The sequence below is a fragment of the Pimephales promelas genome, chromosome 9 (genome assembly GCF_988280905.1).
Source record: "Pimephales promelas chromosome 9, fPimPro1.hap1.1, whole genome shotgun sequence".
Classification (NCBI taxonomy): Eukaryota; Metazoa; Chordata; class Actinopteri; order Cypriniformes; family Leuciscidae; genus Pimephales; species Pimephales promelas.
In genome coordinates, this window is record NC_142777.1 from 21,705,355 (window position 1) to 21,726,419 (window position 21,065).

Genomic DNA, 21,065 nt, shown 5'->3' on the forward strand with positions numbered 1-21,065 from the left:
CACCGTCACATTAGAATCCTTGCAGGTGAATGAATAGGCCTATCTGTAATTACACATTTAAAACAAAACTGATATAGATAATTATAAACACTATATTTTAGTGTTTTTACTTTTATATTAAAAAAATTTAACGCTCAAATTTGATTTCACAATATCAGACACTTTGACATGAATCAAAGACTCAAAGCTCATTAAATTAAAATTGAAAGGAATAAATATAGTAGCCTACACAGAAAATCTCAAATTAAGTATACTCAACATAACTGAGTTATGCATCTCTGTATTTTATAAACAAAGCATTTTTCAAATAAAATACAAATTCAGCAACACTGCGAGCTCATATTGAGGTTAACGCAAATTAACAACGAACAAAATCAACTTGTAGGGATTTGCATGTAATATTAAGAATTTAAACTAAACCAGCAGAGGGCGCTACGTGTTCGTTGTTCTCTTGTACTGTAAACAGGAAGTTGCTCACTAACTGTACATAGACCGCAGACTCTGTTGTTGTAAGCATGAAACGCTAAAATTTCTTTAAAATCGTCTTATGGGTGAGAGGAAAATACCTACAGCTTTGTACGTTTCATCAATGCCAGAGTTTAAAAAAGGCTATAACGAGGTTGACGAGAGATTCGGTTTTGAACGACCAAGCATCCAACCATTTTATTAATAACTGTTGAAAGAAGAGGGCGATGAATGCCCGTATTGTAGGCCTACGCTGTGTTCCTTGAGTTTTTGTTTTAGATAATTGTAATATAGTTCAAACCACACAAGGACCATGGAAATCACCGATCAAACCACTGAACATACGTCCAGCTCCAGAGATGGCCATCACTGGGTGGAGAAACTGTTCCCCCCTCGTTTCTCTTTCCAAAACTTGCTTGATAACCAGACAAATGAACAATGCACCAGCTCAACAAAATCACCATCCACCCACTCTACAAACACTGATGAACCCAAGATGAGCCACAGAAGGCAGATCTACTTGAGAGCTCTGAAAGAGGTTCAGCACACCGAGCGACTGTTAAAGAAGGAGGCCCTAGCAAAGAGAATTATTAGCCATGAGCAGCCTGTAAATGGAGCAAACTCTGAAAAACCTTCTGACCAGAGTGAGACTGCGGGACAGATGTGCATTTGGAACGAGGGGGACATCAGCAAACTACGGGCTGGGTTCGCAGAAGTGGAGAAGGACAGATGGAGACTAAGGCAACAGCTCAGTTGTACAGACGAGCAGCTTAAGGTAGAACATAAGCAAAAGATGAAGCTGCAAGGCCTGGTGGAGAAGCTTGAGGAGCAGTTAAGCCTTTCCAAAAAAATGGCTTCACGTCAGGCCCTTGTGATAAATGATTTGAAGTCTGAGAGCCAAAAAATGAATGCTCAGTTACATAAGTTGACTATAGAGGTCAGGGAAAAGGAAGTAGAGGCAGACATGTGGAGGACAACTCTGAGAAAAGCGAAAGAGGACATGCAGCAGATCACACAGGAGCGCTCCAACCTCATGTGGGAACTGGAAAGAGTGCAAGCGCAATGGAAGTCTGAAGGAGACAGGCTGGAAAAAGCAGCTCAGATAGAAAATGAGGCTGTGCTCTTGAAGCTTCAGAGGGAGGTGGAGCAGACCCACACTGACATCCATGCTGAGAGAGAGAGTCACGCACGGACCCGCACGGCCCTCGAGCTCCTACGCAGACACTTCAGCTGCCAATAATTAGTTGCAGTAATATTTCAAATGTAGCCATTTCAATCCTTAAAATGTTTAGATTAAAAAAAAGAGAGTTACCACACAATAAGTGCCACTTTTTCTTTTATTTTCAATATGCCTCCACACTCGCTTTTTTTTAAATAAAACTTTATGTACATATATAATCCTCTCCCACAATGGAAACAAAACTCAAATGTGTGAAAAATGAGTGAAGAGCATAGCAAACATTTATCAGTCAAACTGCAAATAAAAGGTATGTGCATATGAAGAGTTCAGATGCAAAAGCCTCTAAATGCCATTTGAAATTTTCTTCTTTAATGATGATTTTTATCAAACTTGTATATTTAAGTTCAGTAATTTCACTTAAATAACAATTAATAGGTAATTATCATTGCCATTTAAGTGAAATCACTGAACTTAAATATACAAGTTTGATAAAAATCATTAAAGAAGAAAATTTCAAATGGCATTTAAAGGCTTTTGCATCTGAACTCTTCATATATATATATATATATATATATATATATATATATATATATATATACTTAGCAAAGATTTAGCATATTACTTTTAAACTCTGAAGGCTCAAAGCCTAAATGTGCTTAAAGACAAAAACCTCCTTTAAAACCCTGTCGGCGGAATAATCACATTTGGCCAAAACACCCATTCTTGTAATTTTTGGTATCAAATGACAAGTGATTATACACATGGTGCAGTTTATAAGAGCAAGAAAGGCAGCTCAGAAGGTTTTACCCCTTTACCCCCCTACATAATTACAATAAAGCACAAATCTAAACACGCAAGTTATACTTTCAAATCATTTGTGTCTGCTGAAGAGCTGACTGAAACGATGTCAAAGCACAAGAACACATTGACATTTGAATTGATCCATTAAAAACCTTTTAGAGTGTGGCTCATTTACACAAGCACGGCGAGTGCTCTCCTCACACTCGTGACAGACTATGTACCCATTAGTAAACTGCAAAAATTAAACGGTTTCCCTTGTAGGTCCTTTCAGCATTACAAAGACCACAACTTTGGTGTTGTAAAGTCTTATTCTAGCTTGCATAATTCAAACTACTGCCCCACATCCATAATGACAACAAACACTTATGACAAACTTTGATTTGTTACTTTTTGCATTAGGCATCATTAACAGTTAATTAATCTAGGTTAATGTTAATAATGAATATAACATTGTTTGTTATTTATGTTTAAACTAATGTTAATTGATTTAACTGTATTGAAATATATATATATATATTATATTGAACATTAACCAAGATTAACCAATGCTAGCTCATGACACCAAATGCATTTGCTAATGCTATGATACCACAAAATCTACTAAAGCAGGGGGGTGTTGGGTGGACAGCACTTAGGAATTTAAAATCTGAGGTATATAAGAAAAGGAACTTGTGCAAATAGAGTGCATAAAATATATTCAACTTAAGGTATAAAGACTAATGGTGGAACCTTTCAGTAGAATGCTGTTCTGCATTTAATCTAAAACTTCTAAGAGATTCTGAAAGGTGCGATCCAATGGAGAACCCAATTCTTAGTCCAGTCAGGCATCGTAAGATGTACCATGTTACCACAGCTTTGGCTCATTCAAGTTTGACAGTGCAGGACACGAAGAACTGTGTTAAATGGTCCTTCCTATTGTATCCATCTTTTAAAGGCTTTTAATTGGCTTGTCTAAGCTGTCCATCAAAATGCAGTATGAGGAATGACATGCCCAGCTCTAGCATTTCACATCCTTTCAATGTTACAGTGTGTGTGTAAGTTATCAAGTCTTGCACTGTAATTGTGTACCATGCATTTCACCTTCACTGAAGTCTTTGAACCCTGAATTCATTGCATTTTTATCTAGACTGAGAAAACCTATAATTAGTTTATTTTTTTTTATCACTTTAAAGCAGTTTAAATAAAACTAGTCCTCTTAATTTGTTAACCCAAGCAAAAGCAGAATAATACTACAAATCCAATGTTATAGATAAATATAAATGTAATAGAAGACCCAGAATGACCAAGCTATTTAAATAAGGCACCCAGTTAAAATGGAAATTGAGTGCAGCATCCAACATGACCACTAAACTCCACAGCTGTTTTTTCAAAGATAAAGGTTTTGCTTGACCACATGACATTTTCTGGCTTTTAAAAATGCTTTAACATCCCTTAACTAGTTTAAATGTGAGAATGTCCTGTCGACTGTATTTGTGTACTTAAATAAGGCCTCATTCATGATGTCCTGTGTTTATGACCTACCGTTTTACAATATTTGGTTGTCTTGTGCTAAGACAATGTGTGTGAACTGGCACTAATGGCCAACCTGGAGCAAAGCTACCAGATTTAGTGCAAATATGCAGAGCCATACCTTGTACCAATATACTTGTTCAAACTTTTAAAAAAAATGTTAAAAAGCCATGAGCAGGCTTTAGATATAGTTCTCATTCACATGAATTTGGATACAATTTTTTAATCTAAGATTTACCACCTGGAGGTAAATCAATTGTACTTTTTTTCTAAGGGCAGTGCTAAAAATATATATAGGTTTAAATGGAGTGCTTGGGATCTACTTGCTCCTCCCTGCTCGCCCCAACTAAAGGGACAGGCAAGTGTTTGCACTTTCTGCCAGCATTTCTCCACCTATTTCAGAAGTTAGATGTACATATATTTAGTCCAAGTGATTTCTTTCTTTGACTTAGCTGTTCCTCCCATCCAATTCTCACCCACATAATCAAACCACATCACTAGGCGAGCGCCCCGGTTCTACACTCCACGTTTTCCATTAGGACTCCTCTGCAGGTGCAGACCTTTTGATGTCCCGGATCTGCTTGATGAGATAGTTCTTCTCATCGCAGAACTGCTCGTCTTCTGAGCGGTCCGTTTGAAAGTGGCTCAGGAATTCCACCAACTTCGACTGATTCTTGATGAGGATGTCCAGCACAGGCTGTGTCTTATTGGGGTTGGCCACAAACACCTGAGAGGACACAAGAAACCCATAAAAGTCACTGAATCTCCATACATGCAGTCCCTAGTAACTGACCCTGACCTGTTTACATTCAAAAAGGGAGGGCAGAACTGGGACAGGAGACCGGTCAGCTGCTGAGAGTGGAAAGTAATTGGAGTAGACGGAGGGAAAAGCAGACAAGCAAAGTGCCAAACTCAAATATATTAAATTACATGCAATGCTGTGCATTTAAATGCATACCTTAAAGACATGGAAGGCTTCAAATTGAATGTTGCGGCTGTTGTCCCTCAACATGTTCATCATCAGCTTTAGGTTCTCAGCTCGACTGATGTATTTGGTCATGACTGTGAAGTTGTGTCTGTCCAGTAGTAGTTCTCCCAAAAGCTGGATATCATTAGATAAATATAAAACAATTAAGCACAACAACAAATGGTAAGAATAAAGCAAAACCACCTAACAAATTGCTGCTTTTGCGACACCAAATAAGGTTTGTCATGAATGAACTTTCAATGTAGTTCAACTAACTTTCCTTCAGCAGCTTAAAGGAATAGTTATCTTCAAAATGAAAATTCTGTCATCATGTACTCACACTCAAGTTGTTTCAAACCTGTATGAATTTATTTTTTCTGTTGAACCTAAAAGTAGACATTTTGAAGAATGTCGGTAACCAAACAGTTGATGGACCCTATTGACTTCCATAGTAGGAAAAAAAATAATACTATGGAAGTCAATAACCAAACAGGGAGGGTATACATTAACTGTTTGGTTACCAACATTCTTCAAAATGTCTTTTTTTGTGTTTAGCAGAAGAAATTCTTACAGGTTTGAAACAATTGGAGTGTGATTAAATGACTTTTTTTTTTTTTTTTTAAGTGAACTATTCCTTTAATCTCAGCCTCAAGGGTTGGAATATCATTACTGCCTTAAATTATTGAAAGCAACGGAAAATAGTGTTTTACTCTCACCTTCAGAGACTGGCGCTTGGTGACATAGTTCTCGGAATGCAGCAGCTTTTCATACTCCGTGAACACCTGAAAAACAAATGATTTATCATAATATTTCTCCATAAAGTAGAGCATTAAAAATCACTTATATACAAAAGAACTGGCACATGTATTATTGGGAAACAAGAATTACTCACTCTGTCATAATTTGTCTCTAGGAAATCTGCACACATGATCTTATGTCTTGTTAGGAGATCCTAAAAACAAAGTCTTAAGGTAAATGCACTTACAAATGTCATACAAGATAAAGGCAAAGGGGGGAAAAAAACATTGTCATACTGTACAAATTCAAGCATGCACCTTTACGCTTCTGTTTAACATATTTGATGTGCTTTATTGTTGATCAAGGTTTATATATGAATAAAAGCATTAAGTAAATCTGTTCATCATATAAAGTGATTTCGTCTCTTAAGACTTGGATTTAACCGCTTGATTATTATGGATTACTTTTACAATCACTTTATGTGATTTTTGAACCATGAACATACAGTATTGATCACATAGATGTTCAATGGATTGACAAAAATGGAAATGTGTTAAGAATGACATGTGGGAGAGCAAATGATGACATAGCTTTTATTTTAGGTTCAGTCATCTAACCCTCTAAAGTAGCCCTCAATCGGGTCATGGGGTCTATACGACCCCAATCGACTTTTACTTAATAAAAAAAAGGTTCCCTTCATCTCAGTGGAATAAGATTTTGTGACTTTTCATACATAATCTACATTTACACACACAAAAACTGGGCTTCAGTTGTTTTGAAGGTACTTAAAAAAAAAAAAAATGTTTACACTTCTGGTCTTCGGGGTCAATATGACCCCACATTGAAATGAATGGGAAATGTGAAAAAAAAAAAACCTAAATATATTTTCTTCATGCGTCAAAAAAAAAATCCGGCATAAATCTGACATTTTTTACCCAGAAATGAAGGCCTAGAACTAGAGCATAAATGCAATGCATCATAAAAAAAAAAAAATTTAATATGCAAGCTAATGGTGTAGTTGAGGAATTGTGTGGTTTATGGATACAAAAGTACTTTATATCTACAAAAACACAGCATTAATGAATAGATGAGAAGTAAACAAAAAAATGATGTTTTTTTCCACTTCATAATATATAATGTTTACAGTAAGGTATAATGCAAATTTATGGTTTTATTTATTTTAATTGAAAATTACTTTTGACATCACTAAATGGTTAAGCCATAAACGATCACTTCTCTGATTTTTTTTATGTATTGTAGCATTCTTCATGTTCTTTCTTAAGTCAAAGTCAAAGTTTACAAATGAAAAGCCCACAAGATGGATGATGCTTTGTGTACATGTCATACCTTAAAAGAGGCAAAAGCATCAGAGGCAATGTCGAAGGTAGACAACTCCACATAGCGAAAGAAGCAGAAGAAATCCTCCGAGAACAGAAGGATTCGGGCCAGAGGTTCATGACGCAGACATTCCCTCAGCATCATGCCACAGTTAAGGGCCACTTCTGGGGTTTCATAGCTGCTTTCAAAAGGTAGATTTTTTTTTAAATGGTTACTTCTCTAGCATGCAAGACCCACACTTGTTTGTATCAATTTACAGTAGTGGACAAAAGGGATGTCTGTCTGGGAAATTTAAACCTTTTATTCAAAAAATATTACAAATTTGTTAATTTTGTAAGCATATTGCAAAGTTGTGCAGACAATTTTTGTCCAGACTGTCGTACAAAGAAACAATAAGCACATGCAAAAATAAGAGAGAACCAAAGAAAAAATAATATAATAGATTATGTTTTAGTCATTGTAACTTTTTTCCCTATGTTTTTTGTTGTAGCTTGCTTTTTTTGTCCAATAATTTTGAACATTAAAGGGGTGGTATAATGCCCTTTTTACAAGATGTAAAATAAATCTCTGATGTCCCCAGAGTGTGTATGTGAAGTTTTAACTCAAAATACTCCACAGACATTTTTATATAGCATGTTAAACGGTCAAAAACACACCGTTCTTGTGCCTGTCCCATAAAGAAAATATCTCCCTTTGCTTTGAACTTAGAGCCTCGTAACTTTGCAGATGTTGTTTGTTCAAACAGCAACATTACATACTGACTAAAGTTAGAAAAGTGAAATCATAAATCAACCACCCCTTTAAGTTGTTTGTTCTTCTCAGGTTTAACTTTAAAAAAAAATATATATATAAAATATTTCCCTCATATTTCGATGGACTCTAGGGTCATTAAAAACAAAAAAAAACACTTTTGGCCACTGCTGTATAAAACATTACCCAAAATAAACCGTTAAAGAGTCGATAATATGATAATATGACACTAGAGTGTCAATAACTAGATACGATTGTGTTGTGGAAGATAAAGTTCATTGGCAGCTCAGCCACGTGGACAGGAAATGATGGTCCAAAAATAACCAAACAACCACAGACTCCCATAACATCAATTGGAAAAGCCAGGCTAATCAATGGTTTCTGAAAGTGTTGATCCATGGCTATGCCCTGGGGTCTGGAAACTCACCCTTTCAGCAGCATAAAGAGGATCTGAGAATGGGACGAGATGTACTCCACAGTCGGGGTGCGAGCGCCAATCTGCCGACGTACTATGTTGCTGAACAGATGCACCACATCCTTCTTTCCCTTTGGTGAACAACATAATATAAATCAAACAGAGCAAACAGCAAATGAGTGGTTAGTGCACAGAGCAATGCATCTTCCAGCAGGACGGAAGTAGTTGTAATCCAAACATTTCAAACGGAGTGATACGCACCTCAAAATCAATCCTCTGTAGATTTGCAATGAGTGAAATGAGGAGGTTGGTGTTGTAGAGCTCTTGAGCAAGTTGGGCCACTGCCTCAGTCTGAGGCTCCTTGTCTCCAGTGCCAGACAGCACCTCTTTCAACGATGCAAGATTTTTTGATACTTCCTCTGCAACCTACAGGAAAAACAGTGAGTTTTTCTGACTGCGTCACATTTGCATTGAGATTCAAAAAAGAAAAAAGGGATTTACCTTCTCATATTTCTTGCTTTCAGATGATTCCAGCTTCTCCAAGTATGCCATATTCTCCTTCAGACTCTTCACAATGTCTGCAGGGCTCTTCTGAGGCTTTCCGAAGGGGAATGGCATGGTTTTAGCTGGGATGTGTGTTGGACTTCGAAGGACAAACGGAAAAGTTTCACCTTTAAAAATTAAACGAAACAAAATTAACAATGAGTGGACAAATGGACAAACCTGAAAAGACAGGCATTTTCAAAGCAGCCAAAACATTGATTTTAATAATTTCGTTTATACACTTCAGAGTTGAAACATACAAAGAAAACTGCCTGTACTGTTATGACTGCTAACACAACTATACACCAATAAAAAAATGAAAGACTCTGTCAAAGTTGCTCTGAGATACGAAAAACAACATAAATTGTGGATTAATTTGCATTACACTAATATTATTTACAGACTATGAGCCTTATGGCTGTTTATTTGTTTATTTTGTTTCTTGTTATTGCGCAAGTAATAAACCAAATATGTTATGAAACACCTTCTAAACTTGCTTAACACTAACAAGTACAAGTTAAGATTTCACCACATGTGAAAGCATGACACAAAAGAGGAAAACATTTACTAAACGAGTCGCTTCTATGAGCAACTAGGCAAATTGTTCAACTTGAAAAACAGCTAATACCCCGATGAGCTAAGCTAACCGCCTCCCAGCACTTATCGATCAACACTTCTCAGGAACTTAATATTACTGATCACGGTCACTTTACTGGGTAGTGTGCCACCCTATAACCCTTATCCTTATCAGGTACCCATAAAAAAAAAAAACTATGGCACAGGGAGAAATAAAATCCACTTTGTTTCAATCTTTCAGCAGGCTGAACATGTAGCCATGTAGCTCGCTGCTAACCGACTTCTTTCAAGTAAAGCCAAATTAGCTCGAAGAATAACTCAAACCAGGAAACTAACCACTTAGATAACTTCTATAATAACATTTTCCATCAATGTAATCTGTCAGAGTGGATTTTTGTCACACGGCTCCTCTAGGTTTCCTGTTAGACGCGGTTAAAGTTGAACCTTTCAACTTTTCGATGACATTTTGACAGTTGGTCAAGTCGCGAACATTATAAGCTGATCATTCATCGTGAACAGAAAAAAAGATTATCGAGAAACTAATTTGAAAACAACAAATCAACATAAAATGTTTATTAAAGTGCGATATAGATAGAAAACAACATGACAGACAACATATCAGGCTAAGTGGATGTGTGTTAGCAGGAGGTGGAAGGAAGGCAGAGACACTCACCGCGTTCACCACTCCACTTTAAAATCCAAACTACGCGACGAGAAGAATCGTTAGGTCGAGCTGTTAGCAGCTAGATATAACTTAGATATATAAATCCAGTTCAAACTATAACGAGCTAAATATGTATCTCCCCAGAAGGAGATAATTAATAAGTTAGTAACTGCGAATAATTTAAGAATGGTTTGTTCCTCGCCTCGTACACTTCTGCCGATTTACTTTATCAGGGAAGTTGAAGAGAGTTTTCGAACGCCCCCTTTTAATTGACGTTAACTCTGACCAATCAGAACACGAGACGGAGGCGCACACCCTGACCAGGAATCGAACTGAATGAAGATGAGGCAACACAACCACTGAAAGCAGGACCTGAATATTGACCTGCGTTTCTTGAAAGCATCGTAAGCCAAAGTACACCGTAGACCTTTCGCCACCAATGGTCTCTACGATCAATTTAGCTCACGATGCTTTTTGAGAAACGCAGCCCATGTTGTGATCATAGACAGTAAAAGTTTGTGATGGAAGAAACTAGGCTTTTCGAAACTTCAAATCAATTGCACCAAGTGCCTCGCATAATGAATCATTGTTTGGAAACGCAACACGCTGGTGACCCCTGCTGGTCAGAACAGTGGATTTTATGCACAAATGTATAATAAATTATTGAATGTGTAATACATTAAATGTATATTTAAAAAAAAAAACTAATACTGTTCAAACTAATAATTCAAAGTATCTTCCTTTGTGTTCAGCAGAAGAAAAAAAAACTCATACAGGTTTGTAACAACTTGAGGGTGAGTATATGATGACAGAATTTTCATTTTTGGGTGGAGTATCTACGAAAATGGCTTTCCAAAGTACTCCCGATCCCATGTGGCTATATTTAACACAGTAGCATGATGGTTTCTTATGCAAAGCCATCTGAGGGCTCAAAGGTTAGGCACATTTGTCTGAAGATGCACACCACACCAGTAATATTTTTTTTTCTAGCGCACGATTATAAAAGCTATTTAAAAGTCCTAAATAAGCGCTGTCTCTGTGAAACAAGGCCTAAACTAGATTAAGTAAATAATTAATATAAATAAATACAAATTTGATTCGAAATAAGTAAATAAACAAAAATGAATCCATACAGTGAGTATAATATAATAACTGAAACTAATTTTAAATTATTTTATTTTTTTCTGTGTGTAAATTAGACGCCTTATAAATTTACACAGGGATGATCATATTTGGGGGTCAGTGGCATCAAAAAGATGGAAAACCCCTGTCCGAATCATGTAACCTATGTAACAAATGTTTTCCCAGGATATGTCTTGTTTTCAGGTCCTGTCCAGGCTATCCTGTTTTTTTATTCAGTGATGAAAATGTCCTGGTTTTCAAAAAACTGCTGGGAAAGATCAGCTCTACAGCAAAATAGATGGACAAACGAGGAGGATGATGAAGAAAAACAGGACAAAGAGGAAGAAAACTAAAGAAAATATATTTTGTTAGTTCGTTTTTGTAAGTTTGTGAGAGCTATTTTTGTTCAATTTGGAGGTATTTCTTTTAGTTTAGAGACATTATTTCTATCATTGTTTCAATAATTAGGCCTATTTTTGAAACCTGTCATAATAAAACATGTTGAGTAACCTCTGAGAAGATTTGTGTCTTGTAATATAGTCATTTTCTATCCATAGAGAGGAGGCAGCCTACTTTAAATGAATTGAATTTAATAAGGCATCTTTGAGTAAACTTCGAGTATCTGTTTGCCGGCCGACTCTCCTGGTTTTTGGTAATCAAAATATGGTCACCCTAAAATTGCAAAATTGGTGCAAAGAAATAATTATTTTATTTAAAAAAAGATGAATTAGTCTCATAAAATATGATACTTAATATTTATGTGTAAATACTTACATTTTATTAAAAAAAATATCCATACACCATCCGCATTTTGTCAGACCATTATGCAACTCATCTGTATTTCATATTTGCTCGTCTAGGCCTATTCCTCAAGCTATCTTGACGGTGACCACAGTACGTAAGGGGCGTGCGCGTATGCTTTCAATGTCGGACAAACATGCTTTTTGCAGTGTGCGACGTCACTTGAACGCCTCGCAATGGTGAGAGGCAGAACTTGCAAGCACTCAAAGCTCAGCGAGAGGAAGAGCGAGAACACGCGCTCACAGCCGCTGTAAATCTGTCCCCATTCAACACAGCAGCGGTAAGAGCTCACAATATGTCACACAGACACTGCAATGTACAGTTTACAGTCAGGAAAGCAATGGGGTGAGTGGAACAATTGTCGGAACTAGCTTCGTCTTTTTGCTGCGATATGTAAATACCTTTCGTATGGCGGGTATCCCCATGTGAAGCGGGCAAAATGAGCCCGCAGCGAACAATGTATTATAAAAACCAAATTATGGCTTGCATTCACCCCAGAAGTTCAGATTAAAATATTTACTCACAGTTTTTCATCATCAGTATTGTTTTAGCCACCGTATGATGCGGGCCTTTAATGGGCTACACTTATACAAATATACACATGATCTTTGTATAATTTGAGGTGGACCCCAGGTGGACTTGGTGGTCTTATATTAGTTCATATTCACTGGAAAGTAAAAGAGTTTTTGTTAAAAGCGAAACAAGAGCTTTGTCGTGGGCCTGTATATCCTCCTCCTCCCTTATTTGTGAAAACGGTGAGGGATGCGGTGTTGTCCCTTGTGTGTGTTGGTTTTAGAGGGCTTGATCGAGACTTTGGGCAGGTTGTATCAGCTGTTCTGTGGATACAGAGTGTCGCGCGGTGTTGCGTTGCTGGTGTTTGTGTTGCAGCGCGAGAGCAGCTTCTCGGCTATCATGGCAGCGGATGAGCTGCTCTGTTGTGCGAAGGCGGGTAAAGCCATCGCGACTCTAAACAACACGCCATCAATCTCAAAACACGATACGAATGATGAATATATAATCGTACCAGCGAAATCTCGATATTTTTTCAGGTTTGGGTGAAACTGATGAGTTAGCCGTCTCGCGCTGGGGCTGTTTTGTGAACTCGGTCAAAGCTTCCTATTGGCAATGCAGCGTTTCGAATACGCCACCCATGTACTTTTCCTACGTTATTGTAATGCCAATAAAATGGTGTAAGTTAGACACCACAAGGTTGTATTAACAGGTTTTGTGTGTTATGTGCTCTTACATTTGGACTAAGCTTACGGTTTGTCCGTCATAGAGAGATTTGTTTTCCACAAGGGATAAACTTGAAATATGTAACGTTACTCAGACCATCCAGTTTATTTACTACACCATGCTTATAGTAAGATCAGAGTTCATTGGATTTTAAGTAGCCTTGTAAAATAAGGGGATTTAAAAAAAAAAAAAATTTAAAATAAGGGTTTTTTTGGAGTCGGACCCCCAAATACAATTATCCCCATTGCGAGGTTGCCCCCTCCTAAAATGAAATGGCAACTGTCTTCATACATTTATTTAACACAATTTAAGCGTAGCATTATATAGATCTCATGTTGTTTTATATTTCCAATAATATGGAAATGTATTAATGTGAGCTTTGATATTCACTTTTAAAACAGATTTGTTTTTTGTTTTGATTGATTTTTAGTAGTAATCTATGTAGAAAGCAGAATAAAACCATCATACACATTTTGCCAAATGTGTTAAATTGTCTTAAACATCTAATTAGTACAGCAACAAAAATGTTTTTTTTTTCTTTTAAACTTTCTACTAATTTGAATTTCTAAATTTAAAAAGATTTAGTAAAACTGTGATTGTTTTATTTCTTCTATAAGTGTTTTTTTTTTATGTAGATGTAATATGTAACATCTAATAATATAATACCCATCAAACATTTTCATACTAGAAATAGACTGTTGCAATAAAGACATTTGGAAGAAGTTTAAGTCCTGATAGTCATGTATTTCCTTTTTGGGGAAATTTCAAAACAGACAAATTAGTTTAATAACTGAGTTGCATAAGCAAACTAACTACAACCATCTGCCTAAACTATATTTTTCTCTCATATAGAGTGATTCAGTAACAGATGTGGTGTTTCAAAAATCACCCCCCCCCCCCCAAAAAAAAAAACCCCCGTCCTCCGAACATGGATTTTAACCATCTGTTGCTTTATATACTTACACAAAACGTGGAAAGTTATTCTTCAGATCTGAACTATAAAATGATCTTTGCTCTTCCTACCTGTGCACATCAGGGCAATGGCAATGTTGTTTTTTGTCTTCAAAACAGAGGACAGGTGGAGTGTGTGAAAACTGGTCATGTCAGGACAGAGAAAAGGAGCTTCAGCACGCCTTCGAAAATGTGCCTTCTGTAGAACCAACCGTGACAAAGAGTGTGGACAGTTACTGGTGTCAGAGAACCACAGGGTGGCAGCTCACCACAAGTGCATGGTATGTTAGCTGTCCACTAGCTTAGCTTTCTTCTATATTTGTAAAAAGGGATGGAAACAGCTCTTATTCATGTATTTATCTTATTGATTTATTTGCCTGGTTTCACAAAACTGATCTCAGAGAATATGAATATTGAGCGTCACATGTGTTGTGACAATAACATCTGTTATATATAAATATAAAAAGTATGTATTTTAACAAAATGCATGTCTAACATTTGACCCATGATTGTTTTACTCAGCTTTTCTCATCGGCATTGGTCACATCTCACTCGGAGAGTGAAAACATTGGAGGCTTTTCTGTCGAGGATGTGAAGAAGGAGATAAAAAGAGGAAATAAACTAGTAAGCTCTCATAAAATGCAGTTGTTCCTTAAGGCTGAAAGTAGAGATTAGAGGATAAACATACAGCTTTTCTATCTCACCTGCTGATTTCCTGTTCAGATGTGCACTTCATGTCATCGGCCCGGGGCGACCATCGGCTGTGATGTGAAGACATGTAGGCGGACATATCACTATTACTGCGCTCTATGGGACAAGGCACAGACCAAGGAGAATCCATCTCAAGGCATCTATCTGTAAGCATATTGATGCCGCTTATCACAGAACTGCATATGTTTTATCACTATGTGAGACCATTTTTTTTCCCCCCCTGAAAATTAGTGTTTACTGTCGCAAACACAGAGATGCCTCTCAAGATGGCAGTGATGGTAACTAGTTGTCTCTACGTCCTTTAATATTGGGCAATAACCTGCTTGTGGTCTATTATGTTTATCAGTGATTTGCTCTTATTCCAGATGAACAGGAAGTTCCAGCCAATGACTCGGATTCATCTCCACCGAGGAGCAGGGGAAGGGGGCGTTTTGAGAAAAACAGAATCAGAGGGGTGTCGCGCGGACAGTCAGATGACACTCGATCCACCTCGTCACAAGGCAATGATGATACAGAGAGCTCCTCACATGTAAGCCACTTGATCTGTTTTCTTTCTTCTTAAATAACCCATATTTATTCCAAAAGTGATTACAGGTGACATGAAGGTTTAGAATTTCAATGGTTGGCATATGTTAATTTGTTATGTGCTTGTGTGTGGCACAGCGAGACCGGTCCCCTCTGAGAGGCAGCCCCAGTGATTCAGGCCTTCGCTGTGGCTTCTGTCATGCCGGTGAAGAAGAGAATGAAACGCGGGGTGTGCTCCACTCGGACAATGCCAAGAAGGTGGCTGCCCACTACAAATGCATGGTGAGGCTTCTTCAATCCTAATAAACAATGGATCATGCTGTTTGGGAATGTAACAGATCTGGAAAGATTTAAAGATCAAAGTGCACAGCAAAGTTATTGCTAGGGTTGTGCCGATAGTCGATGATATCATGTATTAATAATAGTCAGAGATATTGCCGATGCCTAAGGCAATATCAAGGTGATAATTGGCTGGTTTTCCCTTTAATATATTATTATTAATAGTATTATTATTATTATCAGGCTACTATTACTAATTATTATTATTAGGGCATACAATTAATTCTCTCATTTAATAACATCACCACATAACCGTACTGCAAAACTGAGATGCACACAGATTAGGGACTAGTCAATGAAAGTTCACAAATTGTCAAGAGTGCTTGTTATAAAAGAGATGCATCATTTGTATACAGTTGTTGTTTGAGCCAAAGCAAAAACGGCATTGTTGCATTTTGTTTTGTTTCCATTGCACATAAACAAAATATTTGAATGCCACAAATAACAATAGAAATTATTTTTAATAACATTATTATTACTAAAATTATTTAGGCCTAATAACAGTCTTTATGTCCGAACACAGATCAATAATCAGTCATCGATGAAAAGAATAATAAATAATAATGATAAAATATAAAAATAATGATAAATGATGGTAGATTCAGCTCTTGCTGTGTCTGAGAGAATTAACGCGACATGCAGCATCAGATGTTTTGCTTTCACTTTAACTTTCAGGGAAAGATTTACTGGTTAGACTCCTTCACCGGCATAACTCTCGTGCAATGTATCCAAATTGCATGCATGATATCCACAAGCTCGCCTTTTGGGTGAAATATTTTGATGCGATAGAAAGATGACCATTGTCCGCAATAATAAAACAAGTAAATGAGTAAATTATCAAATAAGTAAACTATGGGCTCTATGCACGGCGTTATTTCCGGTGAAGGATTAAGGATGCTCGATAACTTCCGCCGATCATAGAGTCCAATGCAATACCGAGAATTTATATTGAATTTTATACTCCATGGTTATACTAATAAAACGTTAGTCACTAAAACAGACACCCCTCGTTGTGTTTATGCTTCTTTTTAAAATTATATTAAATAAACATAACTATATATAAAATTACATCTAAACGTATGTACGTTTCGTTTCAAAGACGGGAGGACAGTAAATATTGAAGAATCTGCCATAATCCCGTTTTCTCCGGTTTTCCTCCGCTTTAATCTACACAACCGGAAATGGACGAGCATCCTTACGTCAAATGCGGAACTTATGCGTGCATATAGCCCATTGCACCCCGGTTGAACAAACCATTTTCAGACTCAAATAAGGGGATGTGCAATGTATAATATTATAAGAATTTAAGTTTTTTTTTTTTTTTTTTTTTTTTTATACATGTAAACCTATTGTAGGAGAGCTCAACACCTTTTTTTATTAAAAAAATAATCTTTGTATTTATCAAAATACTCAAGGTATTTAGTACTGAAAAAGTATTTTACTCCATGTTATTTTAAGACTTATTCTAGGTTTGGAAAAGTTTGATTCAGCCTGTTCCGTTAAAACGTCTTTTATTTTCTCTGTTTTTGTCACAGCTTTTTTCTTCGGGTACCGTCCAGCTAACTACCACCTCGCGTGCCGAATTTGGGAACTTTGACATTAAAACGGTTATCCAGGAAATCAAAAGAGGAAAAAGAATGGTGAAATTTTCTAAATTTAATTCAATATAGAATTTCTAAACTATGTTGCTAACATATAAGAATGTGAACTAAATATAGGTTTACACCATGGTCAGTAGAAAATGTCTATTTTTTTTGTATGATTTTGTTATTATATTATTTCAAAGTCACCTAATGTATTTTTGGTCATTTCAGAAATGCACACTTTGTGCCCAGCTTGGAGCCACCATTGGATGTGAGATAAAAGCCTGCGTGAAAACCTACCATTATCACTGTGGCCTGGAAGACAAGGCCAAATACATAGAGAATATGGCTAGAGGCATTTACAAGTATGTTTTAACTATTGTCTGCTTGTTTTCCTTATTATACAAATATAAATATCCTGGTAAGATAATTATGTTGGTTCTGGAACATTACATGTGACTGAAAGAAACCAATGGTTCTGAAACCATCAGGACTGTGAACAAGGGCTGGGTGATTCTGACAAAAAAAAATTAAATCATATCTCTGTATTTTTTTTAGTTGAATGGCCATTTTCAATACACTATATCTTCTACTTTTGTTCCTTTTTGGTTTAGTAACCAAACTCCATCGCACACCTGCAGGTGATAGGTGCGTCAGATAATAAGACCAGCTAGTCATTCAAGCAGATAAGGAACTCCCGCACACTATCATTACTTGCACTTTTTAATCAAGTTTATTCACACACAACGTAACGTTGTGTGTGAATAAACTTGATTAAAAAGTGCAAGTAATGATAGTGTGCGGGAGTTCCTTATCTGTTCCTTTTTGGTTTAAAATATATATATATATATATATATATATATATATATATATATATATATTCATTTAAAAAAAAATGCTGTTTCACATCCTGCCCAATGTTGTCCTACAAACAATATTCAAATTGAAGGCTATGAAAACAAATCTAGTAAATGTAACCATGTAGGCTATGCCATATATATTATGTGCCAAAAATGGTTTAAAATACAATATATTCTAACATGTAACAACATTAATCTTAAAACAAAAGAATGCCTTTTAAAGCAGAAGTTAAAATGAAAATAAAATCAAAAGCACAGACTAAATGTTAACTGGTAAAAACACGCATTCAACGCTCATCTGAGCTTAGTAATTATATTAGCCCAGATTTGATTACCCCATGACAGTAGTCAGTCACAGTACTGCTATCACAAAAATAAACTTGTAGGTTTAAAATTCTACCAATGGCACATTTAATGTCCAACAACAAATATTTTGGCTAAATGTATATTTTAGTCAGAATTATTGTGCACTCCATCTGTTTCACTGAAGTCTGTGAAGTTTATCAGAGACTTGCTTGCATAACACCAGTCCAATTCTCATTTACAGATGTTAGGAGAATATGCATGTGAAATGTAAGTTGTGCACTGAGGAAAACACCACATCTCAAACGCAATAATCAGGATAGGTGTCTGTCAGAGCATCAAAGCTGATTTAAACTATCCGTGTTAACTCTAGTTAATTTAAAGCCCTTGATATTGCATGTCTCGTGTTTGGGACTAATTGGATTATGCACTTTCCCCACAGCAGCTCAATCTGTCGTCTATTTTTTTTTTTTCAAATATCAAACTACTGTATGTCGATATAAACTGAATTGCCTCTGTCTATATAATTTATTTAAAATATATCACTACAGCACCCAGCCCTACAGTGATCAGGTGTGCCATTATATTGCATTATAACAGGAACTTTTGTTGTTTTCACCAGGCTTTATTGTAAGAATCACAGTGGAAATGAGGAAAGGGATGAGGAAGATGAAGAGAGGGAGAGTCGCAGTAGAGAGAAAGCTGCTATTGACAACAGAGTGGATCCTCCATCGCAGGTTAATGGCAACTAGGTGAGACTCTGATGTTCTTGTTACAGTGTGATTTGTTCAGTCTGTCATGGCAGAATTTGTGTTTGATAATTATTCAGGACTGGCAATGTAGTATTTTAAAGTCATAGAACATGTGACAAAGATTGAAGTACTGTCTTTTTTCAGGAGGTGAATGAAGATTGAAGACATGATACAATGGGGGATAAAAGAAATATTTTTGTATAATGCTCAATTAGAAACTAGGGGCCAGCTCACAATAGTTTTCGTCTCTTTGACAGTATTTCATGGACATTGAGAATGTAAGTTCAATATCAAATGATATCGATATGTTACCGCAGTGTAAACCATAACTTAGCTGGATAGGTTTTATTTAAACATGGTATATTAATGCTTAAAACCATATGATTGGATGGCTGGAACAGTGTCATCTGTTTGTGCTTGCACCTCCAGTTTCCTCTTTGGCAAACTCTTTGGACCCACTCTGAAAACGACTGCCCCCGTCGACTGTTTTTAGTGCATCTCCTCCAAACCATGACGTTTAATAAGCCTTTCAAAAGTAATTCTCCTTCATGAAACTGTCTTTACCTCTTATTTCTCTCTTGCAACATGTATTATATTTTATTACTGTATTATACTCATGAGTAATATTGGATATCTGTGGTTTCTTTATAGTATAGGACATGATTAAAGATCATTGGCTAGCATGCACTTTTCTTTACTCTGTCTCACGTGGTGGTCTTTTTTTTTTCTTTATATGCACATATTCCAAATGTATCTCTAAATAAGTAGGCACTGTGTGCATAGTGTTTTCTGTTGTCCATTTGGTGGCAGCAATTCAAAATAAGAGTCCTTCTGAAAGGCAGATGCTTTCAAACTCACTTCAGGATATTGTTTGGAGTTTGAAATGTGAATCCTGACAATTAAATGTTTATACTTTTATTTAAAGGGACAATGTGTAGGAATTTCTCCCATCTTGCGGTGAAAATTGTATTTTGCATTCAAACAAATTGTGCTCTCCATCGCCTCACTTTTTCAAATGCACTTTGCATCTACAGCAGCCATTATGTACCAAAAAGCTATGACAGGATGTCTTCTAATAGCTCTTCATCGAGTGTTCCTTCCGGTAAACAGGTTTGTTATTTCAAACAAACAGTAACTTGACACAACGAACAAACGAATGTTACAGTATGAATTACTGACTGTGAAAAACATGAACTATTGTAATAAGTAGTTAAGCCTTCTTTATTCGTTATATTTTCTGAAGTACGTGCATTGTTAGATATCATCATCATCAATTTTTAACAATAAATGTTCATCTGTGTATAAAATAAAGTATACAACCAAACAACGAAAAAAAAGCTTGTAATTAAGACTATAACATTGACTTACCTGTTGAGAAGAAAGCAGGCAACTTCAGCGGACAGTACTAGCAGTACAGCTCTAGCACTTTTTGTCCCTCTTTGCTATTATAGTTTTTCAAGAGATGGCGGAACGACATGGAAGCCTCCGTGGACCTACCTGTCCATTGTATATAAAGATAATAAATTCTTCGTTTACTAGGATAAGTCAGATAATTGGCAGAGGTATTTGTTCACCATTGAGGACATATTTATGAATAAAATATTGATTTTAAATAATAAGATGCATAAAGTACACATTGTCCCTTTATTTACTAAAAAACACAATATGATCATTTATTTTTAAGTGCTTTAATGAGTTGGATTTCTTTTAAGGATGCAGTAGTCACACTTCTTACTCCAGTCTCTGTGGCCTGGTAAACCCTACACTACAGAGAAATGTCCCAAAAAAGATAACACTTTTTTTTTGGTCTCCTTGAGGAAAAGAGCTGAATCATACAGTACTGTGTAATGTTAATTTACATGTATTAACTATAGGGTTAGGATTAGGGTTTGGATTATAATTAGTAATTAGTTACTGGTTTACAGTTAATTAGTAC

General features: G+C 36.3%; 3 protein-coding genes across 5 annotated transcripts; 2 read left to right on the forward strand and 1 right to left on the reverse strand.

The window, feature by feature from the left end:
• The first annotated feature begins 641 nt into the window (after positions 1-641).
• Positions 642-1,815, forward strand: ccdc160 (coiled-coil domain containing 160). The gene has a single exon (XM_039665772.2). The coding sequence runs from the start codon at positions 779-781 to the stop codon at positions 1,703-1,705; it is 927 nt and encodes a 308-aa protein (XP_039521706.2). The 5' UTR covers positions 642-778; the 3' UTR covers positions 1,706-1,815.
• A 2,542-nt stretch (positions 1,816-4,357) lies between these two features.
• Positions 4,358-10,172, reverse strand: cab39l1 (calcium binding protein 39, like 1). 2 transcript variants are annotated; one of them, XM_039665705.2, is made up of 9 exons: positions 9,956-10,172; positions 8,665-8,834; positions 8,425-8,589; positions 8,176-8,294; positions 7,008-7,176; positions 5,815-5,874; positions 5,639-5,704; positions 4,914-5,057; positions 4,358-4,682 (listed from the first exon to the last, which is right to left on the reverse strand). In XM_039665705.2, the coding sequence occupies exons 2-9, from the start codon at positions 8,779-8,781 to the stop codon at positions 4,491-4,493; spliced, it is 1,032 nt and encodes a 343-aa protein (XP_039521639.1). In that variant the 5' UTR covers positions 8,782-8,834; positions 9,956-10,172; the 3' UTR covers positions 4,358-4,490. The 2 variants fall into 2 exon arrangements, with proteins under 2 accessions (XP_039521639.1, XP_039521638.1); XM_039665704.2 differs by having other exon boundaries at positions 7,008-7,179; positions 9,956-10,093.
• A 1,848-nt stretch (positions 10,173-12,020) lies between these two features.
• On the forward strand, positions 12,021-19,826 carry phf6 (PHD finger protein 6). Of its 2 annotated transcripts, XM_039665706.2 has the most exons (11): positions 12,021-12,149; positions 14,177-14,337; positions 14,579-14,680; positions 14,780-14,913; positions 14,999-15,045; positions 15,133-15,296; positions 15,431-15,574; positions 17,167-17,271; positions 17,446-17,579; positions 19,000-19,129; positions 19,274-19,826. In XM_039665706.2, exons 2-10 carry the CDS (start codon positions 14,206-14,208, stop codon positions 19,127-19,129), a joined length of 1,092 nt encoding a protein of 363 aa, XP_039521640.2. In that variant the 5' UTR covers positions 12,021-12,149; positions 14,177-14,205; the 3' UTR covers positions 19,274-19,826. The 2 variants fall into 2 exon arrangements, with proteins under 2 accessions (XP_039521640.2, XP_039521644.2); XM_039665710.2 differs by lacking the exon at positions 17,167-17,271.
• The last annotated feature ends 1,239 nt before the right edge of the window (positions 19,827-21,065 follow it).

What these genes read in the sequence shown, in the direction of transcription:
- ccdc160 (XM_039665772.2), top strand. Translation starts at nt 779, where the DNA reads ATGGAAATCACCGATCAAACCACTGAACATACGTCCAGCTCCAGAGAT.
- cab39l1 (XM_039665704.2), bottom strand. Translation starts at nt 8,781, where the DNA reads ATGCCATTCCCCTTCGGAAAGCCTCAGAAGAGCCCTGCAGACATTGTG. An exon ending in AAAGCAAGAAATATGAGAAG is followed by an intron (nt 8,590 to 8,664) that starts GTAAATCCCTTT and finishes TTTTTCCTGTAG; the next exon opens with GTTGCAGAGGAAGTATCAAA. An exon ending in TACAGAGGATTGATTTTGAG is followed by an intron (nt 8,295 to 8,424) that starts GTGCGTATCACT and finishes TGTTCACCAAAG; the next exon opens with GGAAAGAAGGATGTGGTGCA.
- phf6 (XM_039665706.2), top strand. Translation starts at nt 14,206, where the DNA reads ATGTCAGGACAGAGAAAAGGAGCTTCAGCACGCCTTCGAAAATGTGCC. An exon ending in ATACAGAGAGCTCCTCACAT is followed by an intron (nt 15,297 to 15,430) that starts GTAAGCCACTTG and finishes TGTGTGGCACAG; the next exon opens with CGAGACCGGTCCCCTCTGAG. An exon ending in ATGGCTAGAGGCATTTACAA is followed by an intron (nt 17,580 to 18,999) that starts GTATGTTTTAAC and finishes TGTTTTCACCAG; the next exon opens with GCTTTATTGTAAGAATCACA.